The sequence below is a fragment of the Manduca sexta genome, chromosome 25 (assembly GCF_014839805.1).
Source record: "Manduca sexta isolate Smith_Timp_Sample1 chromosome 25, JHU_Msex_v1.0, whole genome shotgun sequence".
Lineage (NCBI taxonomy): Eukaryota > Metazoa > Arthropoda > Insecta > Lepidoptera > Sphingidae > Manduca > Manduca sexta.
The window spans coordinates 12,671,775-12,683,034 of record NC_051139.1 but is presented as its reverse complement, the minus strand read 5'-3'; the positions used below and the strand labels follow the sequence as shown (position 1 = coordinate 12,683,034).

Below are 11,260 nucleotides of genomic sequence, written 5' to 3'. Positions count from 1 at the left end.
CGTATGCGCCGAAGAAAGCGTCCGTGGATTTTTATTGGTATGCCGGTGTAGGGTTAGGGAAAGGGTCCATTGCGTGCTTGGATGATGCTTTACTTACTTGAGTCGATATGAGGTGTTAAGACGATGAAATCAACACAACCGTGCTTTACCCATCCTAGATGGTCCCTTCTCCTTCCTTAACTTTTCCTTTCTACTTTTCCTCTTCCAATTTTCCAGCAGGACCCTGCAGTCGCTAAGGCGGGGGATTCTAATATCCCATTCGTTTTTTTCCCTCGGAGTTGACTGCGGGGTCTATATCATTAAAAAAAAATAAAACTTGCTAGTGGTTGTTTCGATAATGAATAATTTCCCGCGAAAAAAGTGAGTTAAGTTCAAGTGTTAATAATAATGTGTATGTTTGTATGTTTTGTTCCTCTTCCGCTAATTTCACCGGACGTAGGAACATCAACAGCTAATCTGTTGCTTTACTTTCTCGGTAATCTCTCAGCTATTCAGTTCTACTTAATCATAATTTACCATAGTATTTATCTCTTTACTTTGATATTTTCATATAATAAAGCTACAATATAGACCTTTATACTTGGCATGGCTCAACATCCTCTTGATTGTTTTTTGTGACGAAGATAAACCAAAATTAAACAACCTTGACGACGTCATTGGACTGATCATGTTTGTATATTTCAACAAAAAATAAGGAAGTAGACACTTATTCAAGTGATGTAGCAGGTTGTTCGTGTTAGGATATATTTTATATCCACCCGGACAGTGACCATCGTACACAAGGTGTTAAAACCAACCATAATGGTGCACGTATGTGTGTCGCGATCCGGGATCAGCATGTGTATATCTGATTCTAATAGGCCAGAATAATTATGTCGACTACCGAGGTGTAATCATCTCTCGTCCGTCAACATTCTGTTGAACACCACTCCACTTACCATCAGATGCAGTGGGGTCACTTAGCCGCGCCTGTATAATAAAAAGTAAGTAGTATGTAGGTAGGCAGCAAATTATCATTTAGGTATACTTTGTGACAACTTACTAGTAAAAATGTGGCCCTGCTCAGTATTATTTCACTGTAGGAACTTATTTCATCATGCCGATATTATAATAATTATGGTTACTAGCTAATGCGGAGCAAAAAATACAATGCTGTGAAAAGCGAGATTCTTCCTATATAGTTGATAGGTACCGTTGATTTTTGATATTTAGTTGTACAATTTTGTCTGTATCATGAATTTATCGACTGGAGGTGTTTTCGGAGTCAGAGACTTGTATCCCCATTTCACCCTCAATATCACTTCAGCAAGATTGATGTCTCTAGGTTGACATCGCAGCCACTCATTTCTTGTCGGTACTGAAAAGGGTGGAAATATCTTACAAACCTGAAGTAGCACTGGCTGGTAGGCTTTCCTTTGTATAGTGTTTTATTTTTAGTGAAATATCAGTTTGTAAATAAATGGATTTCAAGTGAACAAACTCTGAATATTATTTCTTGTTTTCCTCAAATTCTACAAAACCTAAATAATTTCACATATCACGTCCGTGGAAACGCGGTTGAACCGGTACTTGAAAGTACCTATCTACATAAATGTTTCCATTATAAAGATTGACTGATGGGCTGATGGGCATATTCAGTTTTATTTATTTTTTATGTAGGTTTTACCTCCAATACCCCTCGAATGATTTTAAATGCTCTGCCGATCTTAACGAAAGTAAGTACACCAAGTACTACAAGGTACCTTTATCGAGTCACCCTATAGGCTTACCACTATACTATACCACTTCCAATAAACCGACAGGGCATAATATATATTTTCCATAATAGATATTTCGATATAGAAATATTTATTATAGCTACATTATGTCGTGGTTTTACCACTTGGAAACTTGATGGGAATTTCTAAAGGGAAGGATAATGATATAAATAGATATAAGTAAAGAACAGGAAAATGGCGTTATTTTATTTTAACCTTTCATTGTGGAATTCAGGTAAATAAAATTATTTTAAGTAATTAATAAATCATGTATTTATTACAAAACTCGTTAATAATTATTGTCACTTCTTATAATATTTTATCACTTAAAATTAATATGAACACATTGAAAGACTTACATTTAATAGGAATTCTTAACAATATCAAATAATTTAGTTACATTAACTAATTACTATGTCACATGGCATCTGGAGGACATAACGGTCACCTTGCTTTTTGTTACCTCACTAATTGAACACTGATTAAAGTGTCGCAATAAATAATAACCTACATTTTCCTGTAAGGAAAACCATAACTATTGATTAATACTTTATTGATCATTGAATAATAAGTGTAACGACATCATATGGCGCGTTTTCAATTTTTTTTTGTTAGACTAACTAGAGAGATCGAATTAGAAACAGAAATATTATTGATGGCTTCAATAAAAATAATATCCAGGAAGAAAAAAATGTCTATGACTTGGGAATATGTAATAGCTTATACCTATCTATGGAGAAATACACCTTTGGCGCTTTAAATAAAACTATGCTATGATAGGCCCTCTACACTGAAAGCTTATTCATATTAGACAATACTGCCTCTTTAACATTAATTTATTTTGCTGTATAGAATTATTTTTGTGCAGAGGACATTTATTGTGCTAAATCTTAATGCGTAGAATGTGAATTTCATAATACTTGATTTTTATTCTTTAATACTTTTCTAACATCTTCATAAGCTGTCCTAGTCTCTCGACATCAGTCCCCTGTATTTGTTACGTCCTTGATGGTCCAGGTTGTCTTAAAGGTACCACTTCAGCTTGCGTGCCTAATTGTATCTTGACGAACTTACCGGCGATGGCGTCTCGAGCTCGTGACATAACCACTATCAATAAATGCAGCAGTAGAAGGAGGAGGCCAGTAATAGCCACCACACCGATGGTTGGGCCAGGGTTGGCCCAGTTTACGACGGGGTAAATCCAAGGATTGCCTTCCCTAAAAAAGAATGTTAGATATATGAACTTTTTAATAAGGGTTACCTAAAGTTTATACATAGGAGGTGGTATGTTTTGCCCGAATAGCCTAACACGTTCGGAGTTTTAAACAAAATCACGTGTATAACTTTATTCCTATTTGCAGATGTGCTAGGGGTGAACGAAGGTGCTTTAGATTTATGAAATTCCTTGCTTCTTTTCTAACCTTCTGGCTTCAGTATGATCGTTTAGAATTGATTCAAATAAAAATATTACATCATAATTATATATATTAAAAACAATTGATTAAAGCAAAGTAATCTCAAAAGTAGTTAAATCACTGACATAGATGTAATTTATTATAAGCAGACAGCGAAAACAAAAAGATTCATGCGTCGCGTCGCTGGAATGTACAGTCCTTCCGAGAATAAACACAATACTCACTGTTCGACACCGCCGGCCAGGTAATAGATTACTCCGAATATGACATAAATCACAGAAAACTGCAGGGGCTGGTAGAAGTGAAGTAGACGGCATGGCTGTGCTGCGCTCGCCGTCAGTAGGAACATCACTAAAGAGTTGATGCCGTGGATGGCCACGTCCAGGGAATGGTTCAGTTCCTCTTCGATACCAGCTGTGAAGAAAGTAACATGTTTTACAGTTTGGTGGCATTATGGAAATGGTAGGTTTGAAACATGTGCAAAGTGTGATTGCAGTATATGATTACCTATAGATTAACATGGGAATGTTGGTGTTAGTGATGTACCTAATGTTTTGGCTTTATTATGAATCATTCGGAAGAATTTACACCTAGGGTACTTCAATAAGTACTCAACCATGTATTAGTAAAATTTGATGCATTAGGTTACTTATAAAAGCAAATTTTTATTTAAAATTAACTATCGAATACATTCACTATGGCAATTGTCTTTCGAGTCTAGTGCCATTGTATATAAGCCGTAGAATATATCCCTTGTTTAGCGGTTTTTAAATACGATTTGCGCGAGATTGGATCGCTAAAAAGGGGTACTAAGGCAGCAGATCGTAACTAATCCAAATCGTTTGTGCAACTTGCGTGAAATAATGTGTTACGTTCTCGCATTGCACTGGGATAAAGGAAAGTAGAATGCAGGAATTCAGACAATAATAATCGTTGTTAACGTACCTTCATAGAGTAATGACCAGTAAAATATGGTGATGAGGAATGCGAGAGGCACGCCAATGTTGTAAAGAACCCAGTACACCTTTATGTACCACGGCAGCTTGAATTCAGCGCCTGTAGGTAAGAATATGGCAATTCGTATAAATGAAAATAAATTATATCATTCTTAACAGTCATATTCGTGAAAATGAACAAATTAATATAAAATAAATAAATAAAAAAGCAAATAATCTGTACAAATATTAAATACCTATACCTAGGCACGATGGAACTTATCGTTAACTTTAGGAACTTAATGTAAGAATAAACAAATAACTAAACATAATAGCGATTGATAATAGCGAAAACAATACTGAGAATTCACTTACTGATAGGTCCAACGAAGTAGCTACGCGCAGAGATGAAAACAGAAAATGCAGTAGTCAGCGTGTTCACAGTTAGTCCCCAATGAGTGAGATAAATGAACCAGTAGCCGATCTTCCCGTTTATTATGTAGTAGGTCATCGAAGATATCACTATGGATATAGATGTAAGGAAGAGTAAAGTCCGCCAAATCAAAAGCGGCACCACAGACCGCGTCGTTTGCCAAGCGCTCAAATAAAAGTCCGACGGCTTCGGATGTTCCAATCTCAGCATATACCATTGTGTTTCTTGTTTTAGATATTTTTTCAATCCACTCATCTTGAACAACGTTTTGGCCACTGAAACACTAAAATACACCCAAAAATACAATGCCCTGTTATCGATATCGAAGATTACGATTTATCAACGGTTGACTCACTACGTTTATCTGTATCTACCAAACTGTTGCCAATTTTAGTTTTAAATTTTATACGCTATGCACCTATTTCCGATGCACATAGCCAAAATATTTATACGATTTATTTGGATAAATTTATGTCTGCAGTATGATGAGTGCAACATTGTAGAACTGTTATGGTATCTATTCAGTAAATATTATGTTTAGCGCGTACCTTTTAACCACGAAGTAAATTATTTCAATCCAAACTATTGTAAAAATGATTGAGAGAAATTGTTGCAATGGAATTATTAAAGTAATCATTTTGTAAAGATTTTTTTTTCACCAACTAACACTGTTACTGTCACAAGTTTATGAAATGTTATGTTTATTTACCCCTGCAAGCGGTCGTTAAATACTCTTCCAGTATTCTAAGTAAAGTATAGTAGAAACAAAAGGAAACAACCGACATCCTTGTTGCTTCCAGGCAAAACCCAATACACGAGGAATAAATAGTAATGAAAACTACGTCACACAATTGATACTGTGTAATTAATTTACTTACCAAATACTCATTAATGCAATTTCTCATTTTTAGTAGCGATTGTTCCAATTGTTTTATGTGACTGTTTAGTTACTTTTTTGGTTATGATACCAATAATACGTTTTAATTGAAAACGTAGACAGAGAAATAGGGTAGCATATCAAGATATCTTTAGGTCTATCGAAAAAGTACGTTTTATTAAACAGAAAACATTAATGCAAATATAATTATAACTAAAGAGAATTATAATATATTATATTGAAACAGGAATGATTAATGCATGACAGGGATTATTATTTTCTTTGCAATAAAGAATGCAACCTTAGATGAGCAGAATAGTACCATCAAAGAGAATATAACACAGCGTTAAAAGCAACATAATATTTAAAGCCACGCATAAAAGAGTTTTTAGCTTGTTAAAAACTTTGTAGCTTGTTTTGTAATGTATTTAAGACTGCACCCACTGCACCGAGTATATTTAAATAAATAATGGATGAGATTTTTCAATTAAATGATTTTATTTAAATAAAAATGACACGTAAATATATAATGACTTAGTTCAAGCTTAAATAAAACAATGGAAGCTTCTTGTTTAGTGTACGAATTTCTTGGCGTGGCACATTATTCTATTAAATATAGGTTCGTAAAATATTTATTATAAATAAAAACATAATAAATCATAGATTTGGAGTAAAGTGGCGTCCCGTTTTATTTAAACGTGATTAAAGTCTATACAAGTAAAACAAAACGTTGATACAATTACTTTAATTTTAACGCTTTTCGCCTTTTTAGCGAACATTAATAAAAACATTTTATTAGTTTATAGGGTGTCTTAATTTCTTTGACACCAATGAAACCTTACAGACAAGGACAGACAAGGACAGACCTAATAGATCAATTCATTACATTGTATTTATTTGAGGAAATTGTAATGAATTAATGTATATCTTAAAAAAAACTAAGACCGTTATTCAATTTCGTATGTATATAAATTCAGATAAAAATAAATAATTAAAAAAATAAAATTGTCTAGAAAAACCAGTCATTACATAGTTCAGAGAATTAAAAAACTTCAAATCATGTTCTCAATAAAGGTATTATTTATAAAGGATTACATTTTTATCTTCGTAACAATTCAGATTAAATAAATCCTTATCAATCAATATCGAACTTAATAGCCAATCTTAGTAGGAAATGCTTAACAAAATAATAAGCAGTCAAAAGTGGTCAAAGTACTACTTTTAGAAGTAATCAAACTATAAATATTGAAACTGACATTTATTAATTTAGCACTAAGGACGAAATTAATATCTCAGTTGTAGGCGTCGCTATAAATGTTCATGGAATGTGTGTCCTTGAAGAATCGATTGCTAAGTTTATCTCTACCGAGGGCTATAAGGACTATAAGAACATGTCCAAGTATGAGGAATATCGCCGAACCCACAACAGTTATCATCGCTATACCAGGTGACGACCAATCCAACATTGGATAAATGTAGACAGCGCCAAATCTGTAAAATAAAATTAGTATAACTTAATGGTAAAAAATGTGTTATCCAACACTTGCTATTATTAGTGGTGAAGCAAAATAATCAAAATCAGAATAATCGGTAGAGCTAGATGTTTCTTGATATTGGTGGAGCCGATACATATATTATATAATAAATATGAGATTTAGAAAGTAAGTAGCAGTGCAAGTGTACATTAGATGTCTCTGTCTCCGTGAACCTAACTGTGTAACAAAGTTTATCTTTTAGCAGCTTTAAGATTATTTTTAATGAAGATCTTCACAAACTTTTGAATTTTTATTAAAAATAATTTTGTGCCGGGAAGGGAGAATAAAAGAATACTTACGGGCTTAAACCGCCTGCTGCATAGTAGATTACACTAAAGATGACGTATATGATGCCGAATCCCAGTGGGTGCAGGAAGTGCAGCAGACGCGACGGTGTCCGGGAGAACACCACCAGCACGATCATTACAACCGCGTTCACGGCGTGGATGAACACGTCTAATACTGGATCTACCGCGAAATCCACATCTGTCGAACGATAATAAGGTACAGTTTTCTACAACCTTTTTTATACACGTGAAATATGAAATAAGTAATCCGATAGCTTGATGATATTGTTCATTAATAGCACCAATATCACCCGCATTTTGTATTGTACCCAGTAGACATACCAGCTATAAATTATATCTTTAAAACCTCGTGCATACAAAAAATCTGAATCGAACTGGCATAACCAGGACTGACACGTAAAGTGTCGGGTCAGTTGCAGATGCTAGTTCATGTCGTGCTATTGCATTAAACATAAGCATAAATGTGTCTATTGTATGTTCTCGCTTACTATCGTTAGAAGAGTTTGCGTTGATATTTTATAGTCATAATTCTCTCGGCCTTATTTTCTATTTCATACATTCTCCGTGATAATTAGTCACGTTCAATGAGAATAGTAATCGGACCACTAAAATATGATTTATGCAATTTATCCACTTAGTGCTTCGCTTTTCCAAAGTATAGTAATTCATTGCTATGAAATACTAGGTGTTGCTCGCGGCTTCAAGCGCTTGAAAAGCCTTACTCACTACAAAAGTCCCTAAAACACAGCACGACGGTAGCGCCATTTGTTTAAAAAATTAGATAAAAAAAACATTATTTCCGACGAGAGAAAATTACTGGAATAAAAATATGTTAATCTAGGACGTAGTTTACTTGTGTGAAAAATTTCATTCAAATCCGTTTAGCTGTTTCTGTGTTCACTTCTAACAAACATATAAACATTTTCACAAACTTTCCCATTTATAATTTTAGGAATAAACAAGATCAATCGTTCAATATTTGAATCGTCAAAACAGTAAGTAAAACGCCGGTAGGGTTAACGAAAGAGCACAAATATTTTTAAAAAGTTAGCACAATATCGAGTATTGATATTATATAATTTTTAAATGGACTTTGACTATCTTATCAACATACCTAGTTTGAATTTGGTTATAATAAATTACTATTTTTTGCTATCTTTTGTATCTTGTGTGTATTTTTTAATCATAACATAATATGTTTTTCGTGGAATTTTATCGATTTTGTTGATTTGTATTATCATTGAGTCAGAATGGTACTGTATTTTTATCCTGGAAATAATATTGGACATGGAATGACACTAATTGGTACAGGTGTATAGTATGTAACAGTCTCATAAAATTAGTCTATTTTTAATGCTCCTTGAATTTTGAAGTAAATATTATATTTAATATTAGAGAACGGACAGTGGTTCTCAAATACAATACAAGGTGCATTTATTGCCAATTTTAAAAAAGACACTAATATTGGCCGCATTATCGTCTTGTCTCTGATAGATTGCTCAATTTTGTGAGGGTTATGACCCAGTCCATTCGTCATGTTTATGATACAATATATTATTTAGTACCTTACAATAGTTACTGTCATTTCTTTATTATGCAAGGCAAAGTCATAGTTGAACGCGTAATTCAGAAGGTATGACGTCGTTGGTGAGGACATCCCTAATGGTTAATATGTTATTGTTTATACCTACGAGTAACGTGATACCGGCACGAGGAAAACGGCTCTATGTATTAGCAACTATGATTTTTTATAGTTCTATCCTGGTTAATAATATATGACGAGGTACTACGTATCAATGACGTTTGTTTGCGTCTTCAAATGACAGGCGAATGACCGTTATAGGCGATTAAGTTGTTTTGTTTCATCTAAATTACTTGTACATGTTTTCCTGTCTGGGATTTTGGGAGTGTAGTTTCGGTCTTTTCTACGACCTAATTAAATGACATATAGCTTTAATCGTCAAAAGCCGACATCTCTTACCTTAAGATTCCCTTTTCTTGTAAATATAAAGGACTTTCATCACATGTCGGGCAACACGTTTGTTCATTAATTGACTAATCGCAAAGACTAAAGTATTTGAATTATACTTTGGGATTATTTATATCAGCATAATTGAAAAAAAAAAGATTACATTTAAATGGGCTGATAAATTGTTTAGCGATGTCTTACCTTACATTTTAAACATGACTCATGTTAAATGATAAGTTTTGGTGATTCAGTCGAATATGTTCATTATTCGATTTACATGTGCTGTCATATAAGTCTAACAACCTATTTGTATTCTACATATAGGCCCATAGGATATATTAAATATTGTATGAACAGATAATATGACGGAAATATGTAAAGTATTCATTTATATATTTCGTCCTCTACACAGAAAGATGCCGCAGAGTTTCTGTACAAGAACATTACGTAAGGTAATAGATAGCAAGTCAGAATACTCCAGCTGGTTTAAAAGAAATATTGGTATATAGGATTTTGGCGTAATGAAGACAAAGCGTCAACAAAATTGTTTTGATAATAATAGCTTAATACACACCTGCTCCAGTAAGAAAAGTCCAATAAAAGGCAGTGATGAGGACTGCCAAAGGGACTGTTATGTTATAGAGCACCCAGTAAATTTTCACATACAATTGTAAGTCAGTCGATGTACCTGAAACGCAATTATGTATAATATGTCCGTTACTTGATATAAATGCATGTAATCGTGTATTATTCGTTTAGATATTTTTCTGTGACAAAAAGTGAATTTATAACTTGTAAAAATGCTTGATAGAATAATATTGTCTGCACATACCGGCGCTATCTGTTTACCAGATAACTATTATGTAAATAGAGTATGTGCCATTCGTTTATAGCTAAAATAGTGTATTTTTCAAAAATATTAGTGTAATATAACAAATGGTACCTAATATACTCCACATTTACATCGGATGAATTAGGTATTGATATACAATAAAGTTCAAACTATTTGACATCATTAAGTACTGGCATTCGAGAGCACGCGTATACTTTAAACCTTTTTAATAAAACCATTATAAATATGATGTTCTTTTACATATACGTTTTAGTGGTTTTTCTGAGAATTAATAGTTTTTTACTTACGATTCGGATCTCCTATACAGACTTTGAGCGAGAGTAACGCAGCACTACCCGATGTAATTGTAATTAAAATTACACCCCAATGCGTGAGGAATATACACCAATGTCCAAAATTCATCTGGGGAATCGTCAGTATCATTGACGATAGCAGTATTCCTACACACCCTAAAAACACAATCATCCGTAAACACAAGAGAGGCACAGCCGAACGGTTCTTCTGACAGGAGCTCAAATAAAAATCCGTCAAATCATCGTGCTCCAATGTTAACATAGGAACTTGGAATTCTTTTTTAAAATACTTTTTAATCGCAGCCATCTTCCGCGATATACTTTGTACAATGTCACAACGAGTGTCCGCGGTACCAGCTCGATGAATGTAACCTTATCTCCGATAGTTCGTGATTGTGTCGGTCTGTATGTCGTCGATATCCCTTTGGAGATAAAACTCGTACGTACGTAACATATCTATTGATTTTGCAAAATCATTTATTTTAAGCCAAGAATTTCTGCAGTCCATTGAATTTATCCTGATTATATTATTATTTTTTCTGTTAATCATAATACATTTTTAAAAATAATGCTTGGATGAAGTTTTCCTCTTCTTGTGTGACAGTTTTTATTTCACTATTTTACAAATACATGTTCGTAGGTGTGAATTTAATGAATACAGGAATATTTAATTCATATATTTTATTGCACCAGGTGCCCTCGAATATAAAAAGGTTTTTGTAAGTATTTTAGTTTCGTGTGTTATTCTTACTGTTAATATATTTTGTACATAAACACCTACCGTGTTTTAACATAATATTTTAACCGTGTATTTGAAGTTTCTTCATAGGTCGAATGCCGGGAGCTTCATCTTCTTTCAACTGCCCTTCTCCATTTTGTGTTTTT

General features: G+C 33.5%; 2 protein-coding genes across 3 annotated transcripts; both read right to left on the bottom strand.

Moving 5' to 3' along the window:
* Positions 1 to 2,002: 2,002 nt before the first annotated feature.
* LOC115443747 (protein rolling stone) lies at positions 2,003 to 5,759 on the bottom strand. Of its 2 annotated transcripts, none has more exons than XM_037442708.1 (5): positions 5,419 to 5,759; positions 4,483 to 4,823; positions 4,118 to 4,228; positions 3,397 to 3,586; positions 2,003 to 2,974 (listed from the first exon to the last, which is right to left on the bottom strand). In XM_037442708.1, exons 1-5 carry the CDS (start codon positions 5,427 to 5,429, stop codon positions 2,755 to 2,757), a joined length of 873 nt encoding a protein of 290 aa, XP_037298605.1. In that variant the 5' UTR covers positions 5,430 to 5,759; the 3' UTR covers positions 2,003 to 2,754. The 2 variants fall into 2 exon arrangements, with proteins under 2 accessions (XP_037298605.1, XP_030025151.2); XM_030169291.2 differs by lacking the exon at positions 5,419 to 5,759 and adding an exon at positions 5,089 to 5,337.
* Positions 5,760 to 6,066: 307 nt separating this feature from the next.
* Positions 6,067 to 10,756, bottom strand: LOC115443770 (protein rolling stone). The gene is made up of 4 exons (XM_030169327.2): positions 10,370 to 10,756; positions 9,804 to 9,917; positions 7,252 to 7,438; positions 6,067 to 6,908 (listed from the first exon to the last, which is right to left on the bottom strand). The coding sequence occupies exons 1-4, from the start codon at positions 10,680 to 10,682 to the stop codon at positions 6,710 to 6,712; spliced, it is 813 nt and encodes a 270-aa protein (XP_030025187.1). The 5' UTR covers positions 10,683 to 10,756; the 3' UTR covers positions 6,067 to 6,709.
* Positions 10,757 to 11,260: the final 504 nt, after the last annotated feature.

Bases quoted from the DNA above. Each gene is read 5' to 3' on its own strand.
- LOC115443747 (XM_030169291.2), bottom strand. From the start codon at position 5,177: ATGATTACTTTAATAATTCCATTGCAACAATTTCTCTCAATCATTTTT. The intron at 3,587-4,117 runs GTACGTTAACAA...CTTTCTTCACAG, and splicing joins CTGGTCATTACTCTATGAAG to CTGGTATCGAAGAGGAACTG. The intron at 2,975-3,396 runs GTGAGTATTGTG...ATTCTTTTTTAG, and splicing joins CTGGCCGGCGGTGTCGAACA to GGAAGGCAATCCTTGGATTT.
- LOC115443770 (XM_030169327.2), bottom strand. From the start codon at position 10,682: ATGGCTGCGATTAAAAAGTATTTTAAAAAAGAATTCCAAGTTCCTATG. The intron at 9,918-10,369 runs GTAAGTAAAAAA...ATTGCGTTTCAG, and splicing joins CTGTATAGGAGATCCGAATC to GTACATCGACTGACTTACAA. The intron at 6,909-7,251 runs GTAAGTATTCTT...TTTATTTTACAG, and splicing joins GCAGCAGGCGGTTTAAGCCC to ATTTGGCGCTGTCTACATTT.